The sequence below is a fragment of the Lycium barbarum genome, chromosome 2 (assembly GCF_019175385.1).
Source record: "Lycium barbarum isolate Lr01 chromosome 2, ASM1917538v2, whole genome shotgun sequence".
Lineage (NCBI taxonomy): Eukaryota > Viridiplantae > Streptophyta > Magnoliopsida > Solanales > Solanaceae > Lycium > Lycium barbarum.
The window spans coordinates 17,814,355-17,840,367 of NC_083338.1; the positions used below are offsets into that span (position 1 = coordinate 17,814,355).

Here is a 26,013-nt window from a genome sequence, read left to right on the forward strand (position 1 = left end):
TCGGTAGTAATTGTAATTAGAACAAATTCTCTTAGTAATTCATTGTTCAAATTCCTTTTTTTTTTTTTTTTTGGAAAATGGTAAATTTAAATTCATTAGTAAGTATAATTATTTATTTTGCTACATTACGTTAGTAATTGGTTAGTAATTTTAGTAACAGAAGAACTTCCGTTAGTTACTCGTCATAACGTTTACTAACGGACTGTGAATCTGTGGATAATATTCATTTGTTTGTGTTCAATATTTTATTAGTAGTTGAATGGCAATGTATTAACCAATATTACTAATGAAATGGTAATTTGATAGTAAAATTTTCATTTTTAATATTCACATCAATACATAGCTTAGAGAAATTTAAAGAACACTTAAATAAATAGAGAAACAATAGTTATACATTTTATGAACACAAAAGGGTCAAATATACCTCTCTACTTTGGGATATTGTTGAAATTCATACTTTTTCGTCATACGTACCCCTACGCACGTGGCAGCCATTAAATAAAATCCCAACCCACCACTTAAAATAATCCATACCCGACCAAAACCCAAGACCCGGCTGACCCATTTCCCTATTAATTTTTTACCCACCATATCCCCTGTTGCCACACACTCCCTTTACCAAAATCATCTTCCTCACTAAAACAGCCATGAATCACCCTTAAAACCACGTGAAAATTCTAGCAACAACTTCAATCTCCTTCTCTTCTTTACAACAAGCCAAAACACCAACACAGAAACTTCAAATTTCTAAGTGTTGTTGAACTCAAATCTAACCGATACTTGCCATGAAAAATCCCTCAATAAATTTACTGAAAATATTTCAACCATATAGAGCTAAACCAAGAACCGACAAATGCAGATTTCTTAGACAAGAAAATTCGAAAAAAAAAAATAATACAGGGAATTTTCAGGAATGTACTAATCCAAGAATTTTCATTGATTCTTTTTCTTTTGTCTATCGTTTTCATTTTTTAGTTTTTTATTTTATTGTGAAAAATCTGAATATTTTGTGTTCCGTGACCTAATTCTTAAAGAACCCAGTTGTTTCAGCCATTCGTACCATTGCCGTCGTTCGATGAAACTCCTATTGCCGTCGGCTTCATTTTCAAACCAGTAGCAAAACCCATGCCTGAAACTTTTTTTTTTTTTTATCTATCCATTTCCTATCATTCAAACACATGCAATTGGAAATAATTCAACACATTTTAATTGTTATTGTCAAGATTAATTTAGAATATTAATTACACTCCCTAAGAGAAAAAAGGAGTGTAATTAAAGAGGGAGAAGGATGGAGATTGTCTTAAATTTTGGTCCCAAATCTCGACTAATACACTACCAAATTGCGACGAAATGAAGCATATGCAGCAGCTAAGTATACAACTAAAAATGAACCAACAGAAGAAACAAGAGATGGGTCGTCGGAGAATTATTTTCCGCCAGGCTCCAGATATTTCCGATGTTGGCTGCTGTTCAGATTTATTTTGTTGTTGCTTCTTCTATGATTGTAGCAGCTTTTTATAGTGGGATTTTTGAAGTTGTCTTTTGAAATCAAAATGAGAAATGGAGGAGGAAATGATAGTGGTTGTGCTGGTTTGATAACAATGGTGAAGAGGGGAATTGGGAATGGAACCAGGCTTGGCGGAGAAGACAACGAATACGGGCAATTAATCTGTGGAAGGGTCGGATCGGGTTATGGGTCAAATTAATGGGCTTGAGTTTTAATCAATGGGTTGAGTTTTTCACTCAGACGATGCCACATGTCTCCTTCGTTAAAGTAAGGGCAAATTTAGAACTTTGCCAGACGGTAGGGGTATTAATGATGAAAAAGTATAACGGGGGATGAATTTCAACAATGTCCCAAAGTAGAGGGGTATATTTGACCCTTTTTCATTTTATGAATTATAACATCTATCAGAAATTGAGGAATATGAAGTTAAATGTGTCTAAAAAAGGTAGTTCGGTGCACAAAACATCCCTCATTTACATAGGGTCCGGGAAAGGGTTGTACTTGATGGGCCATGGGGTGTAATGTAGACAGTTTATCCTGATACAAGCATTAGTGTGGTTGATTCAAGACTCGAACTCATGACCTATGAGTCACACGAAGAAAACTTATTGTTGTTCCAAGGATCCTCTTCACAATGCTAAATGTTTCTTAAGCTATAAAAATGAACATTAAATAAATCCAAAAAACATTAGTATATATTTTATAAACAATGCAAAATGTGTAATATAAAAAATTTAAAATAAAGCTAAATATGAGTTTTATCATTATCGGATGATGAGTCATGTTCGATATATTGTGATACGAGTAGGCGGTCTAGGTAAACTAGCTATGAGGATCGATAGACGAGCTTGGAGTATCTGATCAACTTGCTCGTGCATTTCGTGTCTTGCTTCTTCACACAGTTCTTCTCTCATTTCTTGTTTCATCTCCTCTAATACCCTGTTGTATGTCCACCTTCATTTCCTGCAAACAATGTCCAGCACATTCTTTTACCTCAGCATCAAAGTCAAGATCTTCAAGTCGAGATGTTGAAGCGGAGTATGCATCAACATGCCCGTAGAAAGGTGCCTGAGAACCAAGATCATACATATGCGTCTTCTTAATCCCACCCACTTATTCAAATAAATTTGTGAAAAAATCAACTGTAGAAGGTCCACTAAATCCATCTTCAGGCTGAAATGCAGATGTGATCTTAGGCATTATGACATCCTGAAAGCAATAAAATATGATATAAATCACACATACAACAGTGAGCTTCCACGGTTGATCTTCCACAAATTTATTTGGATAAAGCAGATGGGGTTCATAACATATCATGGTCATGGTTCTTAGGCACCTTTCTAGGGGCATGTTGGTGCATCCTCCACTCCAACATCTCAACTTCAAGATCTTGACCTTGATGGGGGGTTAAAAAAAGTGTTGGACACCGTTTGCAAGAAATGAGGAATAGATGAGCATGAAATGAGATAGGAAATAAGACAAGAATTGTGTGAAAAAAAGAGACACAAAATACACTAAGAGGTGCAAGATGAACTGATGCTCCAAGCCCGTCTGTCGGTATGCATAGCTGGTTACCTACACCGCCTACTTGTACATCATAACAATTCAGATATTACTTGTCATCCGATACGAGTCATACTAAGATGTATTTTATGTTAAAAGCCATATTTTGCATTGTTTTTCTCACCTTTATGATAATGATTTATAAATAACTAACACTTTGAATTTATATAAGTGTGCTTTAGATTTTCCAATGCTATAATTTAAAATAATTTTTACTATAGAATTACCATTCCATTAGTGATATTGCTAATACATTGACAATCTATTACTAACAAATGTCTTTTTGTTACTGAAATTACTAGTGCAATTTATTAAAAAAAAAAAAAAAAGTAACCACTAATGTAATTTGAAAAAATAAGTAACCATATTTCCTAACGAATTTGAAATTCATTGGCAAGTTAGAAACGAATTACCCGTAGAAATTCTTTGTAACTAAAATTACTAAACACATTTTTTTCAGTACTACATTTACCTATCCGGTTACTAGCTATATTTGAAATATGAAGATCCAAATTTAGTAACGCGGCTTCTATCTGTCAGTAGAGGTACTAAAGGTATACCAACCGAATTTTGATTGTAAATTTACCAATAGAGGTCTTAGAGCCAAGTTTCAAAAGTTACGAATTTTTTTGTTGTTTACCAACCTATTTGTAGTTGGTAATGTGTCCAACGAATTCAAATTTCTTGGTGAAGTTTATCAACGAGCGTTTTAGCAATGGATCAATATCTGTCAGTAATCGGTTGATAACTCAATTTGCTGGGAGTAGTTGTTGCTTTATTGTTTGGTAAAGATTTATTGACATCATACTTATAAACAAGATAGTTTGACATATTAAATGTTTTGCAGCCTGATGATGATGATATTGACCTCGTTGGAGACGAGACTGAGGAGGAAAAGCAGGTAGCAGAACAAAGGGCTGTTGCTGCTAAGGCATCTGCCAAGAAGAAAGAGAGTGAGTTTTGTTTTTTGATCATTAATGTTTTTATTAAGTTGTATGCTGAACCCTTTCTGTCGACAATTTCTTAATGAGATGGAAATAGCAGCATATGTATGTACAAAATGATTGTCGAGGAAAAGAATGAAAAGACTGAAACAAAGTGAACAAATCTTTATTTGGATGGAAAATGTGCCCTTCTTATAATATCCCCCGACCCCTTCCCGCCTCTGTTAATAAAATAAAATTCTCAATGAATATATATTCCGTCAACAAAGGAAAAATCACATACACACAAACAATAAGGGTCTTTTGTTTTGCTACTTGTGACCTTTCCAGGTGGAAAATCATCTGTTCTTTTGGATGTTAAACCTTGGGATGATGAGACTGACATGAAGAAGCTTGAAGAGGTTGTTTGCAGTACTCAGATTGAAGGGCTTTTCTGGGTGAGCATGTATGAGTTCTTATTTCTAGTCTGTACCCCTCTTATGATGAAAAATATAGCTACACCATATGTTTCCCACCTATTTGCTGACAACTTCTCCTTTTCTTTCTGCTTCAGCTAAATTGGTTCCTGTTGGCTATGGGATTAAGAAACTGCAAATCATGCTTACCATTGTGGATGACCTTGTTTCAGTCGATGATCTCATTGAGGAAAGTCTAACTGTCGAGCCTTGCAATGAATACGTGCAGAGCTGTGACTTTGTCGCGTTTAACAAAATTTAAGGGCCATGTCTGGCAGCAATTTTGGTAGTTTTCAAATGTTACTTTTGCTTCTAGTTTTTATTTTTCCATCTTTCATCCAAGTTTACATGGTCTTTCGGGGCAGAAATTTAAGTTGTTGTAACTGTTATATGTCTTCCGTACCATTGAAGCGGAGTTGAGTACTTAGCTATTGTTGTGTACTCACGATATTCTTTCTGATAAATTTTGAGGGACCATGGCAAATGGTTTAACTTTATGCTCCTCTAGTTTCTTTTTATCTTCTTTTCCTATTTGCTTAATAATTGGTAATTGAATCCAGAACCAAATTTGGAGCTATTACAGAACTAAGCAGCCATTATCTATTGCACCTTCACCATTCTTCGGCCAAAAGAAAAACTTATGATACAGAATCCTCCACGTCTGTTTGGTTTGAAAGATTTTGAGCTTCTTAAGGAAATGGAGTTTTTTCGCCTGATGATGCATAATTGTCTTTTCAATTTTGATATGTCTGCATTTCACCCTTGTGGTATATATTCACAAATTCAAAAGTGAAGTGTCTAGTTCTGCATTTTCAATGTCTCCGTGAAGAGGCCCACTTCCCACACCTCTTCCCCCAGCGAAGCAAACGTTGGGGGCCTAGCCTTTTTACCCTCTCAAGCAAGCGACTATCCTTCTCTCCAGCCCTAAAGTAATGAGAAAATGATTTGTAACTATGAAGCTATGAAGTATCATAAAGTACAGAGCGCTACTTTTAAAAGGATCGTTAAGGTCATTCACTCGATTCCCTCGGTGGCTCTGCTATCGATGGATCAAGATATGCTACCTGCCTATCATGCCGAAAGCGCTGCTGGTGGATATGCCAAAATTTAAATTGTTCACTAACCATACCTCAGTTGTTCACTTTCCGATTTGGTATCAAGTTTTGAACATTTTATTTAATTTTATAATACTCACGGGCCATCCACCCCCTAGTTCGGAGAAGAAACTCGGGGATAGAGAGAGCAAGCAACTAGATGCTTCTCAAGCAGCTAGATGCTTCTCGAATTATGTCGGGACTTTTAACGATATCAATAATTAAGTTCTCATTTTACCCCTGCACTAACTGAGCTAAATGTTAGTTTGGCCCTTAGTCATCCCCTTCTTCATCTTTCTATATAGTAGAAATTATAGAGTGAGTACTGGACCAGTCCCAGTGCAAGTTTATATAGTAGAAGAATTCTTTTCAGTGTTGCTCCCTAATGTATGTTTATTTTTTAAGTTGCACCCTACTTTTGTGTGGTTTCGTAACACTAACTTTCCTAGTGGTTTGAGATATTGCGTCACCTCCCTTATTTTGATATTTTTGTAACAAAATCAATTTAAATGATAAAATAACTATAATATCCCGAAACTACCCTTATCCACCTTTTATTAAACTCTAGGCTTTAAATGCAATCATACTTTTGATCTTTTCCAAAACTGAAGAGGATTTCAGTAATTGCTAGAGATGTCTTCAGTTTTATAAAAACTGAGAGGATAGCTTTTAAAAACCTAAAATTTAATAAAAGGTGACAGATAAGGGTAGTTTTGGGATATTATAGACATTTTATCATTTAATTTAGTTTCATTGCATATTACTATTATATATAAGAGCAAATGTGGGGACTTTTGTATTCTTCACAATAATTTTCAAATACTTTTAAAAAATTTTAATTAATTACTTTTAGGTCCTAATCTTATTTATTTAAGTTAATTTTTTTGTTTTTTGTTTTTAAGGTCTACTTTTCAAAAGCTATCGAACCGGAGACTTTTGTAGTCCTCACAATAATTTCCAAATTTTTTTAAAACTTTTTTTATTAATTACTTTTAGGTCCTAATCTTATTTATTTAAGTCAGTTTTTTTGTTTTTTGTTTTTAAGGTCTACTTTTCAAAAGCTATCGAACCTCCTACCTTATTTTTTATGTTCTTTGGTTTTCTGGTTGGCGCTCGATATTCGCATTTGACCCCAATTAATTCAGATAATTCGCACTGTATCGCGCCTATGGAGCGCTTCCTTCAAAGATTTTTTCCATATCCATGTTCAAACTCCTAATCCCTAATTAAGAGAGGAGCAGCTCCATCTGCTGCACAAGTTAAATTATGTATTTATCTTAAATGTTCAATAACTATGTATAGATTATTTATTTAGAACTAAATAACTTCAGAAAATTAGAATACATAAGTTATAAATGTCAAATTATGGCTCCACATTTGATTTGAAGTAAATAATTTCATCAAAATGGAAGTTAAAATATTAAAAGAGTGAAATGAAAATTTTGCTTTCATATAACTGCCCACTTATGAGAATACAATGGGTATATGATTATTATTGTTGTAAGCTTATACTAACACAAATTATATTTCTTTAGTTAAAATATTACTTTTATATCTCAAGCTCGGGACTCACATAACTACTATGAAAATAAGGAGGGAAGTTAATGTTACATAGCCAAATCTGAAGGGAGTCTCTGAATTTATCCTTCCTATTTCTCTTCTTCAACCCAGCCGTCTCTTGATTGTTAGTTGGCAAAACTCAATTTGTTGTTGTGTTTGGAGCTCAAATTGGGGTTACAGTACTGAATTTGGAAGATTTGTGTGGTGGAATATCAAACAAGAAAGGTAACTAACAATTATTGAACAAGCTTGAACAAAGAGTTTGAATTTCAAATCTGACTTTTGTGGAAAGTTTGGATCAGGTGTTGTTTAGACTCATTTGAGATCGTTTTATTAACGAGATCTTTTACAAAATTTGAAGTCGTTTGGTATAGCTAACGATATATTATACACTTATTTTACACATTATATAAGGTAGATATACATTATATTTTTATATAGATAGGTGGGGTGCAAAGTATTATATTGAGAAATAGTGGTGTCGGAAAATCTGATTTTTTCCTCTCAATTTTGCAATTCTGTCCTGCATTTTTGGATGATCTCGTAGATCTATCTCCATATTATTTTTTGAAAAATGTTGACATTTCAAAATTGGAATCTTTGCTGTCTTTTTATTTTCCCTTTCCTAATCTCTTGATGTATTGGATCTTTTTTCAAAAACTCTCATATCAACGTTAGTCAAAAAATATTTTAAAATATTCTTGTCGGCGAGGTTTGATTCCCTTGTATCTTTTCTCATTTTCCCTTCTCTTCCTAGCCCCTATGTAATAAAAAAATATTTTTAAGAAAAAAAATTGAGAAAAAAACAAAGAAATTCTATCAAGCAATTAGTTCATCATATTTAAAACGTCGATAACAGAATTTGATCAAAATAAAAGGCTGTTTGGATTGGTTATTTTAGATGCTTTTAAGCACTTCTATAGCGCATTCGGCTAAAATAAAAATGGTTTTGTTGCCGAATTGATAGTAAGAATTACGAGCCAACAATATCTTTTAATTCCAAATAATGGTTATGAAGGATCTATATAGGGAGAATTAACCAGTTAGGAATTGAAATGGTTATGGAAGATTCATATAGATAGTTGATTTAAATTAGTTTAGCATCTTGGGATACAATTAATTGATTGATTTGTTGTTTGCAACCTAAAAAAAAAGCATCTTAGAAATGGCTTTCCATTTTGTACTTGTCTGAAATTTTATTTTCTGCGAATGAGTTTATGAATTTGTCTGCTATTTCCTTGCTAGGGTGTATTTGGTATAGATTTTCCATGAAAAAATGTTGTGCATTGAGATTTTATATGTGGGTTATTTCTAGTAGGGAAAAGATGCAAATATACCCCTCAACTTTGCGATTTAGAGCACATATACCCCTCGTTACAAAAGACTACTATGATTTGTATGTGGTATATATACACCACTTTCTGTAACGAGGGGTATATTTGCAGCTTTGCCTTTTCTAGTATTTGGTTGGATATAGAAGTAATTGAGGATAGGAATTGATGGTAGTGTTTTGGTGGTATTTTTGAGTTTTGAAGGTTGATAACAATGTCTAATTGTTCGTTGAATTAAAGGACATCAAGTAAGGGTTGAGATGGGGTTTGATTGATAGAACTGTTTGCAACTGAACCCTTGAAGGGCGTGAAATGGTTATGGAGGATTCATATAGCCGATTCCAACTAGTTTGGGATCCTGGGACCCAGTTGATTTTGATTGATTTGTTGTTTGCAAGCTAAAAAAAAAAAGCATATCATGCTCCCAATTCTATTTGAACTTCTTGAGCTCTCTATTTCCTCTTGATTTTTGTTGTTTGCGACTTGTAATTGACTTACCAAAGGCAGCTCGTGCACTCGCTTTTTTTTTAAAAAAAAAACTTTTTGAGCTCCCCATTTTCCTCTTCCAACAAGGGTGGTTTCGATGTTGATCCAGATTATTTTTGTGATTCTTATTTTCTGGGAACGTCCCGTATGAGTTTATGAATTTGTCTGATTTTTCCTTGCTAGGGCGCATTTGGTATAGATTTTCCAAGAAAATGTTGTGCCTTTGGGTCACTCTCTCTCTCTCTCTCTCTCACACACACACACACACACAAAAAAAAAAAAAAACAGTAATTTGAAACTGTCGATTAAGCCTTATGGTTAGAAAGGATTTGTATAGGGGACGATTGAGATGGAGTTTGATTGGTATAACTGTTGTTACGACAGCCCCCGAAGGAAGCCAGGATGGTTATGGAGGATATATAAAGCCGATTCCAACTAGTTTGGGATCCCGAAAGTTTATTGACTGATTTGTTGTTTGCAAGCTAAAAAAGGCATCTCGTGCTCCCTATTCTGTTTGAACTTCTAGAGCTCTCTATTTCCTCTTGATTTTTGTTGTTTGCGACTTGTAATTGACTTACCAAAGGCTTTCCATTTTGTTCCAGATTATTCATTGTGATTATGTAAGTTCTCTAATTTTTTATTTTCTGGAAACGTCCCGTGTGAGTTATGAATTTCTCTGATTTTTCCTTGCTAGGGTGCATTTGGTGTAGATTTTCCGTGTTGAGTCATTTTCTAGTATTTGGTTAGAAGTACGTGAAGTGTGGTAATGGTATTAAGTGGAGAATAGAGGATAAGAATTGATGGTAGTGTTTTTGTGGTACTTTTGAGTTGTGAAGGTTGACAACAATGTCGAATTGTGCGATGAATCAAATGACATCAAGTAAGGGTTGAGATGTTTATAAAGGAAAGGACTTTTACTAGTAACCAATGCAATTTGTTTTCTCCTTTTGTTGGAAATTGTTCTCCAAGGATAGCTCATTTTCCAGATTTCAAGGTAACCAAACACTGGAAAAAGATTTCATCAAGAAGACATTTTAAAGGGAAACACTTCTCATCTTGCAAACACACTACAATCACTGTTATTTTCTTCCAAATAGTCTGTTTTTATCTCATTCTTCCCAACTGTTTGTTGCCTGTGTGCAGTCTTATCAGTGTCTGTTTTTCCCTTTCTTCTTCTTATATCTTTAATTTGTATCATTGCTTTTTGGAAATTACCCGTGTGGGAGATCCTACTCTTCAAATCTGTTACCCAAAAAAATATCTCATCTTCCTTTTTTTTTTTTTCCTGATATATCCAATTCATCTACGATGATAGATTTCTTTTTGAGTCTGACAAAATTTGGTGAGAAACTCCGCCTATGTTAGTGGCTTGGTGTTCCATAGTGTCCTGGCCTAAGTGAAGGAGGAGGGTTGAAACAAGTTGAGGGCCGCTGTAGAAGTATGTAGTTATAATGTGATGAATCTCTAACCATTTGATATAGAGGATTCATTTCACCTACTACAACTAGTTTGAGATCAAGGGATAGTTGACGTCTACTTATTTGTGTTGTTTACCTCTTCAGAGCTGTCAAGTTTATCCACGATTCTATGTATTCCATCGGGAACTGATCCTTCGAGATGATTTTTCTTTCAGGATAGGAAACTTAAATGTTGGCGAGAGGCAGAAAAGTTGCTGGGAAAGGGGAGACAGTGGGTGCACATTATGCTTTTGGCCCTCTTGAAGATGATTTAATTATTAAGCATAGACTTCTCACTCGCACAACAACCACTAGAGGTGAACCGCCGCTGAAGAAACTTCAGAAAAAGTTTACCGCTTTTGCTTCAGAGGTAGAGAAGGAAGCTGATAACTATGGTGATTGTGAAAGACTTGCCAAAGCTTTCTTGCAAGAGCTAAATACATTTGAGATTCCTCTCCTAAAGAGCAAAGCAGTCATAGATGCAAACCTTAGAGAGAAAGAGAACTTTAATGACCTAAAAGATGAGATAAATGGGCAAATTTTACAAGCTCAGGCTGATATAGAAGATCTCAAGAGGCAACTTGAAGAAAGCAAGATAGAGAGACAGCACAAAGAAGAGTGTGAGGCCATCAGGAAGTTGGTTGCTATGCAGCCTCCAAGATCTGAAACTCAGAAGGTTATTTCAGAGCTTGAGAAAGAGATAGCAAAGTTGGGGGCAGAGAATACTGCTAGTTCAAGAACACTGGAGCTTCGTAAAAAGCAATTTGCGCTTCTATTACACGTGGTACGTATCTTTCTATAAAATAAAATACTCCTGATTTCTCAGGGAGTTCTAGGTGGAAATTCTTAATTGCTTCTATTGAATTATGGTAGCTAAAATAGACTCTAGGAACCTAAGAGAACTGACATAACGCACTAATGAGCAACAGGTCCACAGCTTCTGTAGAGAAATAAAGATAATTTTCCTTCATTAAGCTATTCACTTCGGAATTCACAATTTGCATACTTTTTATGTAACTTTAAACCTGTTAAATCGAAAAGAACCTCTCTCTTTACCTGACTTTCCCTATTTGCTTTGACTGCGGTTTTTTTTTCCTTTTCTAATTTGGTATTAATGTCAACTCTATAATTTTTATTAAAGCAATGATGAAACTCTGGTGAATTCATATGAAATAATTATCATCAAAACAAGTGAAAATGCAAGGCTTCACAAAGTTCTCTTTTTTTGCTTCTAGTACTGATGGTCGTTTATTAAGCATCATTTTTGAAAATTCGGGCTAAACATGAACCACTGTAGGTCACCGAACCCTTCTCAGAAGTCAAAGGTTAGCTTCCTAATTATTGTTTGTGACCCCAGGGAACTTGATGTTGAGTGTTTTGTCTTTTTTTTTTTTTGGTGGATATAACCATTCATTATCCAGAACTCCGATCTATCTGAATCGCTCAAAAAAAGTTCCATTAAAGGGGGGAAAGTGCTCCCTACCAAGATTTTTTCCATTAGCAGGGTTCGAACCCGAGACCTCGGGGGGGGGGGGGGGGGGGGGTTCTGATCCATCTTACCACAACCCTTGGTGGTAATATTTTTATCTTGTTTAACAATTCTATAGTGACTTTGCTGAATTTTCATCTTTTGAATTGGTTACTTGAGGGTCTTAGCATTTTTTTTTTTTTTGGGTAATTAAAGGATTTTTATTAATCACCAGAGTGCATAATTACAAACCAGTAGCAGCTATACACAGCATGCTAACATCTCAATACACATCACACAAGCTAAATAGAAACTAAAACTATGAATTGCATTATGTATTCTAGGATTAGCTCTAACACAAGCAGCATACACAATCTCCTTTGCTATAGCTTCCCAATTTCTACTTTGCTTCTCAAATATTCTTGCATTTCTCTCAATCCAGATGGCATATGTGACTTCAGTGCAAACCAGTTTGAAGATTTGAGCTTTCTGGGATTTACCCTTAGAGTTGTGAATGATCCATTTCTGGTGCTGCTCCCAATTGCTAGGTTCATATTGTTGTATTTGCGCCCGTTGTCCTGCTCTTGTCCACACCCTTCTAGAAAACTGACATTACACAAACAAATGTTCCCTTGATTCATCTTGCATTTGACAGAGACAACATTTAGGGTCCACATCTATCCCCCACTTAGTTAGTCTTTCAACGATAAGTAATCGTCCCAGCAGTTGGAGCCAGATAGTAAAAGTAGCTTTGGGCCTTGCTGCATTTTGGTACATAACACACAGGGTCTTAACATTTCAAAGTACATGATTTGAATGTCAATGAAGAGATTCATAGCTTGAAAAACTACTCCCTCCATTTCAATTTATTTGTCTGGTGACTTAGCACGGAGTTTAAGAAAGTAAAGAAGATTTTTTAATCTTGTGGTCTTAAATATGCCATGTGGAAAGTTGAAATTAGAGAGTTGCCCAAAAAGGAAAGAGACATTCTTTTTGAAACGGGCTAAAAAGGACAGTAAGACAAACAAATTGAAACAGATGGAGTACAACATAAGACAAACAACTTAGAGCCTCCTTGCCGATTCTTGCTAGCAGAATTAGTAAATGTGGAAGAGAAAATAATTGATTTATCACACTCCCAAGTGTTAAAGTCTGAACCATAGCATTAGGTCAAGGCCTTGGGCCATTGGCAAGAATCTTAGTAGGCCTTTAGACATAAAAGTTTGATATTTGAAAAATAGTTGTTGGAAACTGAGTTGTGTTTGGACATGCATTTAACTTGAAAAAAGTTGATATTTCGGAGTGGAAAAAAAATTCACTTGAAGAACCGGTCAAACCACTTTTTGTTACCCTTTTGAAAAAAAAGGTCAAATTCAATTTTTTAACTTGAAACTCATCTTCAAAAAAAAATTCAATAAATCAGTCCAATATATACCCAAACACTGTTTTGAATTATTTTTATTGGGAGAAAGTGAAATTTGTATGGACGTCTCGGGTCTGTATGTTCCCAACTATGCCTTTTAGTTTTCTTATTAGATGGAATACGTAATAAGTAAAGGTTAGAAGGGCCTTAATGTTAATGGCACCCCTTATTGATCATTTTGCTTACAGTATCTTTAAGGGGCTTAAAACATCTCAAATCTTGAACAGTGCTGCTCCATCACTGTGTAGGGCTATGCTGGAATTAGTTTTGGCCCTTCTTTCCCCGTTCCTTCATCTTCCGCAATATAATGGTCATATTATGCTAATTCACATTTTGAGCTTTCACTGATTTAGATAATATTCAATTATTCTCTAGTTTATTGTCACCTAGTGCAACTTCCAATTACTATAAGTGAAGTGTCAGTCTAACTTTTCTTAACACCCATGCAAAAGAACTGATGTGTAATAAGCAGACGACAGGATCACTATTGTAAAGGATCCAATGTGAAATTTTCTATGTTTGTAGATAGAAACATCTGTGCAAGTGCTTAATATTGTATCTGTATCTCGAGACCACTTTGATTAGTAATTATGGATATCTTTTGCTGATGTTCATACTTTTTCCTTAGGTTGATGAGTTGCAGAACACGATAGAGGAAGAACAGAGGAGCTTGGTGGAAGAGTTGAGGAATGCAGTTGATGATCATGATAAGAGTGGCGGTCCTGAAGCAATGGCTGTCGATTAGCAAGTGATTGCACCTAGACTCTGTAATTATAAGCTTACTCGTTATGCATCATCGAATTGAAGCATCTGTCAGAAGATGGTTGATGTTGGTCTATTTACATAATGACTTTGACGAGCTGAAAATACATTAATCCTACAACACTAGCAGTAGACCTCTTAATGCAGTACCTAATATTGGATCAACTCTTCAAGTGTTGTAGCTTTTTGTCTGATGCATAACTTACTTCATATTAGAGAATCTACTTCTCAGCATTCATATAAAGTGCAATGCTAGTACTGCATAAAGATACTGGTGCCGGAGAGGCATTTGCTTCTTCATGACAGTTTCTTTCAGGTTATATTAGGTTTCCATTAAAGTAGTTCAACAAAGTTTAATCATTCAAGATTGCTCAGACTCAAGTCGACAGACTTTTGGAAATCTGAGCTCTATCCTCGGAAGTATGGGATAAGTGGCTTCATTTTGATTTGGTGCTGTCGCCAGGTCACAACCTTGTCCTGAAGTAGGGATAGAATTTACTATTTTACAATGATGTTGAAGGCATAATCCAGCAGGCTGAAGGAATCATGTTTGGTAGGGTCAAGGGGATGTGAAGGCTTTCTTAGAATTGAGCATGAGATATAGATATCACATTATGCTGCACATGTAGCTTTTGGTGTATTTCTTGCATCTTAGACACACCTTTACTCTACATGCACCACATACTAAGATTGTTAAGAATATCAATACAGTAACTTTTATCGTCTTTCTATATCTCAGTTTAATGACTTGAGTCTTCATTTATGCAGTAGGCATATTAAGGACAAGCCTTTCCCAGACGACAAATACCTCCTACCAATTGTTGTATTTTAGTATTTGGCACCCTTTGGCGAGCCCCTGGATTTTCCTAGGAATAGCGTACTACAACAACCCCCCCCCCCCCCCACCCCCCTGGGTGTCAAAGAGCATTCTTTTTCTTATATTATTTTGACAATGTAATAGCTTTTCATTATGCTATTGAGCGATGGGACTTGAATAGTTTCTGGTGTAGAAATTTTCAATATGACAAGTCTTTTATTGTGCCATCTTGAGTTTGACATGCACAAATTGGCGTGGCTAGAATGAAAATGGAGTAAATACTGATGGAATTGCATCTGACTTTCTTTATTATTGATGGACCATTCTGTTTTTTTGATTGAGATGGCATTCAGTTTAATAGTTTGATTGGTTATCTATTTCACTTCACTTAAATGTTACATATGACTTTAATTAGTCAACGTGACCTCCATTCTTCATAGTTTAGAAAATTCTCGACTTATTGAGTGTCATTGAAGATTTAAGTTTTAGATGCAATTATGCAAATTACAAAGTATCAGGGATACCTTTTTTTAGCTAGTGTGATCATTTGTCCATACTAAAGTCAACTTTAGGATAGAAAAAATTGGATGAAATGAGTAATAAATTACTCTAGTGGAATGTGTTCTTTTTGGTAGTGGAATGTGTTTTTTTTACCAAAAAAAATAATTAAAAAGTGAGAACCTTGGTATTACAATTAACAACCAATATAGAGAATAAAGACGAGTTACAATTAACTCATTGAACTAATTTCAAATTAGATGTTCATATAGAAGAATGAATACCCAATTGGTGCAGTATTCTTCTTAAAACATCAAAGTATTGAACAATTTGTACCTCCTAATTAATAACAAAAAAATTAAGGAAATAAAATAAGAAAAGTATATAGGTATTGCAAGAACTCCGTGTATGTATGCTTCACAAAGGAAAAACAATGAGGGCTCTCTTAGAATAAAATGAACTGAGCACAATAAAAATGAATATCAACTTGTCATTTTCAGATTGAGCTGTAACTAATTGATATTGCCTAACATTATTAATTTTGAAGATGCAAGGACTTCAAGATTAGAAGTGCAACCTTGCAACTTGGTGAATAGGCGCTATTAACAATCAAAAAAATGGAATAGACAACTCTTTTCATTTCAAAGTGGAACAAAAATAAACTTATGGTACCAAAGTGTAATTTTCTCTAATAAGAATGATTAATTGTTCACCTCACCAATAGCCATTTTGTATTGGGGGTACCATACCAAAATTAAATTTTTTGACATTTTGTTTTTGTTTACACGTAAAATCGTTTCAGTTGAATTTGTACACGTGGTCAAGGACATGTGGATCGATGTAACCAAAATTATGAAATAGCAAGTAATAATTAAGAAGACCATTGTAAGGAAAGAATAAGCTAGATGTGTAGCTAGGCCTTGGAGAAGCTTTGAGCTAGAGTTTCCGGGCGGTCAATTACTATACCCTCAGCGAATTAAGCAAGAATAAGCAAATGCTAAGAAGAATATGAGTATTTTGTTTTGTTGTCTAATGTTTTTGATGCCTTACAATAGAATGAGAACTCCTATTTATACTAGAGCTATGGAGTGCATGATCCACAAATCATCCCCACAAATTACCAATGTTAATGATGCAATAAAAAGTAATTAATTTGACAATGAAATGGTAATAAAGGGTATTAATGCACATTTAAGGCTAGAGGAAGACTTGGGATTTCTTGTAACGGTTTTGCATTGAATGACGCTTGACCGGTGAGTTGGCATGCTTCTCCGGTCCCTTTATAATTTCTATCTACGACAGCGGTCACCAAATTACCTCTTCGGAACGTCGTATGCTTTCCCGAAGCCCCTCGCTTGCTGATTCAAATCTGACATGTCACCATCTCTACGTGTCACCTTTTGATACGTCCACTTGATGTTTACGGATTTTTCTATATACAGATAGTCCCCTCACTTTCTGGTTACTCGCTGAGATGTGACCGGGGAGTGGAAGATTTCTCCTTCTTGCCGGAAGTCATGTAACCACCCTCTCGACTGCCTCATTAAAAACCTTGCCAGAAAAATCCAATTGGGATAAAAATTGGCCAAAGGAAAAAAGAGTGTAGTACTTAGGGATTCATATGACAACTCCTCCACTGGTTTTTTTTACCATCAATGGCCGGTTGGTGCTGAAAAGTACCACCACCACAGAAAGTTTGATCTCGAATTTTTAGTGTTCACCGAAAACTTTTAATCTTTGAGTTTTGACTCTTGGATTTTTAGTCCCCAAAACTTTTAATTTTAGAGTTCTCGTCTCTAGGGTTTTTAGTTATACCCGAAACTTTTATAACCTTGGAGCCTTGGAAGCCGGGGATATTAATGACCAGGAATTTTCATCCGGCCATTTAACTGGACGGCTTTATAAGAGAGAGCCCTTATGTTTTGGTGCTTACAAAGAGGACGTCTCATGTTCATTTGGGCATAATTGTTCGGATTCCTAATCCTTATTTGCTTTTAAGCGTGAGCAAATCTAAGAATGATTTTGTTTCATTCGTACATATATGAGAATGTTTAGAAGGTGCAAGTTTTTCTTCATTCCATTCATTAAGCGTACACAAGTTTTTAATACTTTGCATATATGACAGTTTACTGGAAATGAACAAAAGTACATTGCAAGAGAATTGCGCCTGTGCTGATATCTATTAGGTCTAGCCGGTTCTCAATTTTGGTTCCTTCTATTTTTTCTGGGGTTGATCTGACAGTGCCCGGCCCTTTTCTTTATTTCGGAGTCAGTTTGGGCTATCTCCGGTATCTTTAACGAACAAGATGCCATTAAGCACAATGCCCTTTTTTTTTACTGTCCTGGAGCCATCTTCCTGTGCTTCCGGTACATATTGCGACAGTCCCCAGTGTTGGTAGACATTACTGTTCTTCATCTAAGTCATTTTCTGGCGACTCGCTCTGGAAACACTCATGTCTCCTGCCAATCTGTGGTCCGGATGGATATGGTTCAAACCGGTGTCTGGAATGCCTCTAATCAAAGTTCAGTTCACCTTGATTCCAGGCCATAGAAGATGTCGATATATCTACCTGATCATCTTCTACGTGAATCTTTGATATATGTCGATTGTGAACATCTTCCCAGGTTGTTGCCTGGAACTCTAGCAAATTTTCCTTGAGTTTACGTGAAGCATCCGAACCCAGACGGTTGAGACCCATAGTGAAAGCCTCAACTGCCCATTCATCCGGAACCACGGGCAGCAACATCTTTCTTTCTAGAACGGGGTGACAAAGTCACGGAGCAACTCAGCCTCCCCTTACGTTATGCGAAAGATGTCTATCTTTCGCATTCGCACCTTCCAGGCTCCAGCATGTGCTTTAATAAACATATCTGGGAGCATAGCAAATGAATCGATCTCATTCGATTTCAAGTCATTTCCCTTGACAGCCATGATGTAGGCCGTTATGTGCTTCTGTAGATCTGTCGTCCCCTCATACTTGGGGATGTCCGGCATCTTAAATCTCTTCAGGATCAACTCCGGGGCAGCTTTTGGTTTGTAAGCTAACTGAACATACTTTTTTGCATCCGGACCCTCAAGGATCGGTAAAGCTCCTTCGCATTATTTTTCGCTTTCTTAGCATTTTTGTTCATCTTATCAGTGATGTCTTTCATAAATTGCAAGACTTATGCCCCAAAAGGATCATCTGGGGTGGACTCGCTCCTGGATATGTCTCCACTCCCAACGGTTCTACTTTCCATCCGGTCTCCACTGGGTGTATTGTTTCTGACAGTTGGTGTCGGGGTGTCCCTACGGGCCTCCTGACTCCGGCGTTTGGATTGCCAGAAAGTGCTGAGATAGTTTGCCTCATGAATTCCATCTCATTCATCATTGACTGCTGCTGCTCCCTCACGATCTGCATTGCTTCTTCGAGGGCTTCGTCAGTAGGCGTTGTTTCCTCTGTAACCCCTTAATTTAAAACGTTTTCAGGGGCAATTGCTCCATCCTTGTTTCCAGTAGTGAGATGAGTTTGGTCATCAGTAGTGTTTGTCATATCTAAAACATATGTTCTAACAGAAAAGACTTAAGAGAATTAGTATAAGAAAGTGGGCCACAATGAAACCACAATTTTCTAGGCCCCACGGTGGGCGACAAACTGTTTACACATAAAATCGGTTCAGTTGAATTTGTACACGTGGTCAAGGGCACGTGGATTAATTTAACCAAAATTATGAAATAGCAAGTAATAATTAACAAGACAATTGAAAGTAAAGAATAAGCTAGATGTGTAGCCTGGGCCTTGGAGAAACTTTGAGCTAGAGTCTCCGGGCAGTCAATTACTATACCCTCAACTAATTAAGCAAGAATAAGCGAATGCTAAGAAGATTATGAGTATTTTGTATTACTGTCTAATCTTTTTGATGCCTTACAATAGAATGAGAACCCTTATTTATACTAGAGTTATGGGGTGCATCATCCACAAATCGTGCCCCTTAATTACCAATATTAATGATGCAATAAAAGGTAATTAAGAGGTGACAATGAAATGGTAATAAAGGATATTGATACACATTTAAGACTAGAGGAAAACTTGGGATTTTTTGTAATGACTGTGCATTGAATGACGTTTGAGCGGTGAGTTGGCATGCTTCTCCGGACCCTTTATAATTTTTGTCTACGGTAGCGATTACCAAATTACCTCTCCGGAACGTCATATGCTTTCTCGAAGCCCATCGCTTGCTGACTCGAATCTAACATGTCACCATCTCCACGTGTCACATTTTGATATGTCCACTTGGTGTCTACGGATTTTGCCATACACAGTTTTCCGCTATTATTATATAGATAATAAATTTTATTTTATCTAAGTATAAACTACTCCCTCCGTCCCAAAAAGATTGTCTTACTTTCCGTATTAGTTTATCCCAAAAAGATTGACACATTTCTATATTTAGAAATAATTTATCTTGATGAGATGATTTACAGCCAAACAAATATATAAGAGTTGTTTTGGATCACATATTTCAAAAGTCTTCATTTATTTCTTAAACTTCGTGTCAGGTCAAACTACGACAATCTCTTTGGGACGGAGCGAGTAATAATTTTCAATCATTTCAAGGATGAAAAGTTCCCCACATTGCTAAATTCATAATTCTCCACTGTATGAAAGTTAAAATCGAACAGACCATGGTTATTGACTTATCTTCCCGTACTAATCGAAACCAAACCACACGAACTAATTCGATACGGTAATGATAGACCATTTTAAAAAACTGACCAAACCGAAATTTTTAATTTGTACCATGAACACCCCTCGCTGGCATGTAAGTTTTTTTTTTTTTAACTCTTTTCTCTTCAAAGTGGAATAAAGATAAAACTTATGGCACCAAAATGTAACATTCTCGAATGAAAATGATTTAACTTTTGTTAACCTTCCCAATCACCATTTTGGCATGTAGTTGGTGACAACATCTAAAAATATAGTACTAATAATAAACTACACACAGGCGCATTTTAGTACATATCTACTGTAAAACAGCACATATCACATCCCCTTTTTGTCCGCTTTCTTTCTTTCTTTCTTTCTTTAGGGTTCATTTACTCACTGTCTAGTGTCTACACACCTTCATCTTCAACTCATCTTCTTGGTAAGAACCCAATTTACATATTATTATTTTTTCTAAAAATTCTCAAATTTACAGTTTTAATTTATATAAATCATGGGTTTCATTTCAAATTTGTCAACAATTTGACTTCTTTATGTATCTCTGTATGTGGTTTTTTGTATGTCTTACCAAGATTTTGTGTTCTACTTACCAAGAATTTTTTTCTTAAAATTTCCAAAATTTACAATTTTAATTTACATGATTCATGGGTTTTTCATTTCAAATTTGTCATCAATTTGACTTTTTTACTTCTCTGTATGTATGTGTTTAGTCTGATTTTTTTTTTTTTTAAATTGTGTATTATTAAAGATCTTGTGTTCTATGTGTTTGATTAAGTGTAAAGGGGCTAGCTTGATGAGTAATTTGTATGATCTTGAGGATTGAAGATCATAAGAGGGCAGTTTTGGGGGTTGATTATCTGGTTAATTGCTGTATATTTTGCTATAGTAACTTTTTTTTTTGTGTAGAATATGTATTTTTGGGAAATCTTTGAAAAGGGTCTTATCCCGTAGAGTTACCCAGTATCTGTGCTGGTAGGAAGTAGCTGGTAAGGTACCTGGTGGGATAGGAGCTATGAAAGCAGGGTCGGTCAACATTTGTTACCGAAAAAAGGGGGCGTACCCTGTACAGAAGTAGCACTCTACAGAAGATCAAGCAAGATTGTATGTTGCTATTTTGTTTTTGGTGTACAAAGAATCCCTCTTTAGATGCAGAATCAATCCTAGAAGTTCTTGACTCATGTTAGGATTTTACTTTCTTAGCTTCTTAGTTTTCTTTTGTAAAGGGGTTTTCAGTACTAGCTAAGTACTGGTCTAAGACAAAGTTGTTACCTGTTAAAAAACAGGGGGGGGGGGGGGGGGGGCGTACCCTGTGTATGAAGGTGATCCCCTGCTAGTGCCGGGTAGGAGGAGAATTGGATGTATATAGCATGCTTCCTTTTCCTTGGATTTATGGAAATAGGCTGTATCCATGTCTCAAAACCCATGTTCTATGCACCAAAGGAGCAACTCTACTGTTGCACCGACCTTGTTAGTTGTTAGTGACATTTAATAAATGGGGTTTTGAGAGTTCTTCAAAGTAAATCTGGAGTGAAGAAGAAAATTAAATGTTAGTGAAATTTATAGTCGTGGTTCTAAGAGTTCTTCAAAGTAAATCTTGAATGAACTATGAAACTTATTAATGTCTTTATTTGGACTTTTCTACTACTATATTAGGAACTTTGTAAGAAATACGCTCAATTTGTGGTTTTCCCTCTTTAAGAGATCTTCTTAAAGGGATTTTAAAAAGAAGGAAAACACTTTCTTGGTGAGAGAGGATTCCTCTTGACTCAAGTAGTAGAGACTTCCATTTCCAACCAAGAGGTTGAGAATTTGAATCACCAGGGAAATGCGGAGGCACCACATTTTACAATTATCTAATGAAGAGGTTTTAGATGTACTAGATTACATATAATCATCGATTCTCCCGACGAGGGGGGTTCTTTTTTCTTTTCTTTTTGGGGTGGGGGGAGAAGGGGAGGGGGTGGATTACCAGCTCCAAAGATAAAATAAAAAGGAATCTTTCCAAAAAGTGCTGAAGGGGCGAAGCGAAATTTCAGATTTGGAAAGTCTAATATGACGTGTTTTTGTGAATATGATTGACGCATGACATCACTTTTCGGCACTACTAGTACCCGATACTTTATGTGAAAACATTGTCTTATTTCTTATAATCAGAAGTGGTAGTATTCTCTATTATAGTTGAACAGTTAGTTTGTGGGTGCAGGGATGGCCTGCAGCTTGGTTTAAAAGTTTCAAGATTTGTTCAAGAAAGTGCTTATAAGGGATGTCGAGTGGAAGCTATACACACTGGTGCCACAGATGCAGGCAGCCAATTCGTCCTCGAGGGTCTAATTGTCTTTGCCCAAATTGTGGCGGAGGTTTCGTTGAAGAGCTCGATGACGTGGTAGGTGCTAGATCTAATAATATTGAGGATGATCCTCATTTTGGATTAATGGATCCTTTCCCGGACCCAAGATTTGGTATAATGGATGCCCTTGCTGCGTTCATGAGGCAGAGAATGGCAGGAAGAAATCCTAATTTTGACATTAGGACAAGATCCGGCATTGTTCCCGGAAACGGGAGGGGTTTTGGTTCTGGTCCATGGTTGATATTTCATGGCCAAACTCCTGTTAGTATGACGGAAAATGATGCATTTGAGTACTTCTTCAATGGAACCCCGGGAGGAGGAATGGGGCAGCACCGACGACCTAATTTCGATGATTTGATGGGGCCCGGGCTGCAACAGTTGATTGAGCAGCTCAGTATGAATGATAGGCAAGGCCCAGCTCCGGCACCTCGTTCTGCAATAGATGCTTTGCCTACTGTCAAGATCACACAAAGGCACCTCAACACTGATTCTCAATGCCCGGTTTGTCAAGATAACTTTGAATTGGGTTCTGACGTGAAGCAGATGCCATGTAAGCATATTTACCATTCAGATTGTATCATACCTTGGTTGGTTCGGCACAACTCGTGCCCTGTTTGCCGTCTTGAGCTGCCTTCCCGAGCTTCTGGGAGTGCCAGAACTGGAAACGTTAGCAGTGGAAGCAACAGTAGTAGCAGGGAAAACAGCGGTCAGAACCAGGGAAGGAGGAATCCTTTTTCATTTTTGTGGCCTTTTCGCTCGTCCAACCAAAACACTGGCAATTATGCTGAGAGGGGAGGAGGAAGTAGCTCAACAGCACCCTATGAAGAGAACAACGAAACAAATTACCCTGCGTGGCGCTTTTGAATATTAAATTTTCTTTCCAGCATCTTGAATTTTGCCTTTTGTTGAGTGCTAGATCTTGAAATTAAGTATCCTAGATGGAGTCAGAAGTGTTTTTACTATGTTGTAATATGTGATGGAAGAAGTTCTTGAAAAGGTGTATAGGTGGGAAACATCTTGAAATGGTTTAAGGGACTTCTGTACATGATGTTCTCAAAATGTATCATGATACATCTTCTGTTGATAATAAATTTGCTTCTAGTTAGCATAGTTTCATCTCTTCTTTCTTTTGTGCTGAGAGAGAGTTTTCTCGATTATGACGTACTCGGTTGGGGGTTACTTCACAATTATGGTCTCATTCTTCCCTTCCCTTGATTCATGATCCTTGCATTTGAAGTGGTGGTGTATGTTGCCTCGAATGCTACTGTTATTAAAAGGTATTTTGCTTATAGTTCAATTATATATGGAATACAACTTATCACTATTCACAAAGTGGGAAAAAAGATTTTCTGAATCACAGAGATTATAGGGGAAAATACATAAATACCCCCAACGTATACTCGGATTAATTATGTCGCACCCAAGGCGACTTATTACTCCATGGTCTTATTTTTTAAGTATTTTTGTGGCTTTTTAGGCTGACGTGGCACCAAAAAATTTTAACGCCCAATTGCATAGTGGAGAGTGCTCCGCCACATCGGCGCCACGTCACTGTCATATTGGTGCTATTTTTCCTTTCTTTTTTTCATTTGATTTTTTTTTATTAATTATATTTACACTAATTAACCATTAAACCCTCCACTAATTTTATCTTCATCACTAAACCCTTCTTCTTCTTCTTCTTCTTCTTCTTTCTTCATCATCATTTCAAGAAATCAATCAACCCATATTCTTCCTTCATTAACACACACATTCAACCTATTTTCTTTCTCCATTAACACACACACATTCAACCCATTTTCTTCCTCCATCAACACACACACATTCAATTTCTTTCATCAATCATAAATATTTTTTCAAGAAATTAACCAACCAATTTTCTTCCTCCATTAACACACACACATTCAACTCATTTTCTTCCTCCATTTATGCACACACATTCAACCCATTTTCTTCCTCCATTAACACACATACATTCAACCCATTTTCTTCCTTCATTAACACACACATTCAATTTAATCATCAATCATAAAGAGTTTATTTTCAAGAAATATTTAACCCATTTCCTTCCTCCATTAACACACATATTCAATTTCATCATAAACCCCCCTTCTTCTTCTTCTTCTTCTTCTTCTTCTTCTTCTTCTTCTTCTTCTTCTTCATTTCAGGCCGCCACACCCCCCCCCCCTCCCCCAAACCAACCAAAAAAAAAAAAACGAAATTGTACGGATATAGCAAAGAAACAAAACCAAAGATTAATAGAGAACTTCGGAATGACATATACATCACATATCCTGGATCAAGTAAAAACTTTGGGATTCCAACAAGCTACTGTTGCATCCATTTCATTAGGAATTGATGTTCTTTTAACAATATCTTCTAAGGGATGGCTAGTTCAAGATGCTGAACAACAAAGTTTGCTTTTGGAAAAACACCATTATTATGGGAATGTACACGCGGTAGAAAAATTACGTCAATCCATTGAAATATGGTATGCTACAAGTGAATATTTGCGACAAGAAATGAAAATGACTAGCCCCTTTAATCCAGTTCATATAATGTCTTTCTCGGGAGCTAGAGGAAATGCATCTCAGGTACATCAATTAGTAGGGATGAGAGGATGATTAGTGGCTTAGCTGTTAACTGTCTAAAAGCTACGGTAAAGAAAATCCCTTTTGAAAAAAAAAACACTAATCCGCCAAACGTCTATACCTCTCTGGATTTTCAAAGAGCAGGCCATCATCCTTACTGAATTTCAAAGTCGGATCCATAGGAGTATCCACATTGCTCCCAACAATCTAGTCTGTTCCAAGCTTTCAACGGCTTTCTTCACCCGATTAATGTCGGATCCTCAAGGACAAATGATTGATTTACCTATTCTAAGCAATTTGCGCGAAGGACTTTCTTTAACAGAATACATCATTTCTTGCTACGGAACCCGTAAAGGAGTTGTGGATACTACTGTACGAACATCAGACGCTGGATATCTCACTCGCAGACTAGTTGAAGTAGTTCAACACATTGTTGTACGTCGAACGGATTGTGGCACCGCTCGGGGTATTTCTGTGAGTCCTTGGAATGGGATGATGCTGGAAAGGATTTTTAGCCAAACATTAATTGATCGTGTATTAGCAGATGATATATACATGGGTCCGCGATGTATTACCACCCGAAATCAAGACATTGGCATTGCACTTGTAAATCGATTCATAACCTTTCGGGCACAACCAATCTCTATTCGAACTCCCTTTACTTGTAGGAGTACATCTTGGATTTATCGATTATTTTATGGCCGGAGTCCTACTCATGGCGACCTGGTTGAATTGGGGGAAACTGTAGGTATTATTGCAGGTCAATCGGTTGGAGAACCGGGTACTCAATTAACATTAACAATTTTTCATACCGGAGGAGTATTCACAGGGGGTACTGCAGAACATGTGCGAGCACCATCTAATGGAAAAATAAAATTCAACGAGGACTTGGTTCATCCGACACGTACACGTCATGGGCATCCCGCCTTTCTATGTTTTATAGACTTGTATGTAACTATTGAGAGTGAAGATATTCTACATAATGTGACTATTCCACCCAAAAG

General features: G+C 36.4%; 4 protein-coding genes across 8 annotated transcripts in view; all 4 read left to right on the forward strand.

The window, feature by feature from the left end:
• Window positions 1-3,730: 3,730 nt before the first annotated feature.
• Window positions 3,731-4,959, forward strand: LOC132628421 (elongation factor 1-delta 1-like). The gene is made up of 4 exons (XM_060344201.1): window positions 3,731-3,799; window positions 3,894-4,023; window positions 4,345-4,455; window positions 4,568-4,959. The coding sequence occupies exons 1-4, from the start codon at window positions 3,731-3,733 to the stop codon at window positions 4,729-4,731; spliced, it is 474 nt and encodes a 157-aa protein (XP_060200184.1). The 3' UTR covers window positions 4,732-4,959.
• A 2,184-nt stretch (window positions 4,960-7,143) lies between these two features.
• Window positions 7,144-15,204, forward strand: LOC132626277 (THO complex subunit 7A-like). 2 transcript variants are annotated; one of them, XM_060341089.1, is made up of 4 exons: window positions 7,144-7,348; window positions 10,574-11,181; window positions 13,917-14,055; window positions 14,819-15,204. In XM_060341089.1, exons 2-3 carry the CDS (start codon window positions 10,588-10,590, stop codon window positions 14,031-14,033), a joined length of 711 nt encoding a protein of 236 aa, XP_060197072.1. In that variant the 5' UTR covers window positions 7,144-7,348; window positions 10,574-10,587; the 3' UTR covers window positions 14,034-14,055; window positions 14,819-15,204. The 2 variants fall into 2 exon arrangements, with proteins under 2 accessions (XP_060197072.1, XP_060197071.1); XM_060341088.1 differs by lacking the exon at window positions 14,819-15,204 and having other exon boundaries at window positions 7,145-7,348; window positions 13,917-14,286.
• Window positions 15,205-20,334: 5,130 nt separating this feature from the next.
• Window positions 20,335-23,528, forward strand: LOC132626279 (probable E3 ubiquitin-protein ligase RHC1A). 4 transcript variants are annotated; one of them, XM_060341090.1, is made up of 2 exons: window positions 20,335-20,492; window positions 22,275-23,528. In XM_060341090.1, exon 2 carries the CDS (start codon window positions 22,335-22,337, stop codon window positions 23,280-23,282), a length of 948 nt encoding a protein of 315 aa, XP_060197073.1. In that variant the 5' UTR covers window positions 20,335-20,492; window positions 22,275-22,334; the 3' UTR covers window positions 23,283-23,528. The 4 variants fall into 4 exon arrangements, with proteins under 4 accessions (XP_060197073.1, XP_060197074.1, XP_060197075.1 ...); XM_060341091.1 differs by having other exon boundaries at window positions 20,388-20,492; window positions 22,258-23,528; XM_060341092.1 differs by having other exon boundaries at window positions 20,406-20,492; window positions 22,262-23,528.
• The window catches only part of LOC132628422 (DNA-directed RNA polymerase subunit beta''-like), a 9,880-nt gene continuing 7,343 nt past the window's right edge, over window positions 23,477-26,013 (forward strand). The window contains exons 1-3 of the mRNA XM_060344202.1: window positions 23,477-23,519; window positions 24,654-25,037; window positions 25,254-26,013. Of these exons, the coding sequence (XP_060200185.1) occupies window positions 23,477-23,519; window positions 24,654-25,037; window positions 25,254-26,013 (1,187 nt within the window). The remainder of the gene's footprint in view (window positions 23,520-24,653; window positions 25,038-25,253) is intronic.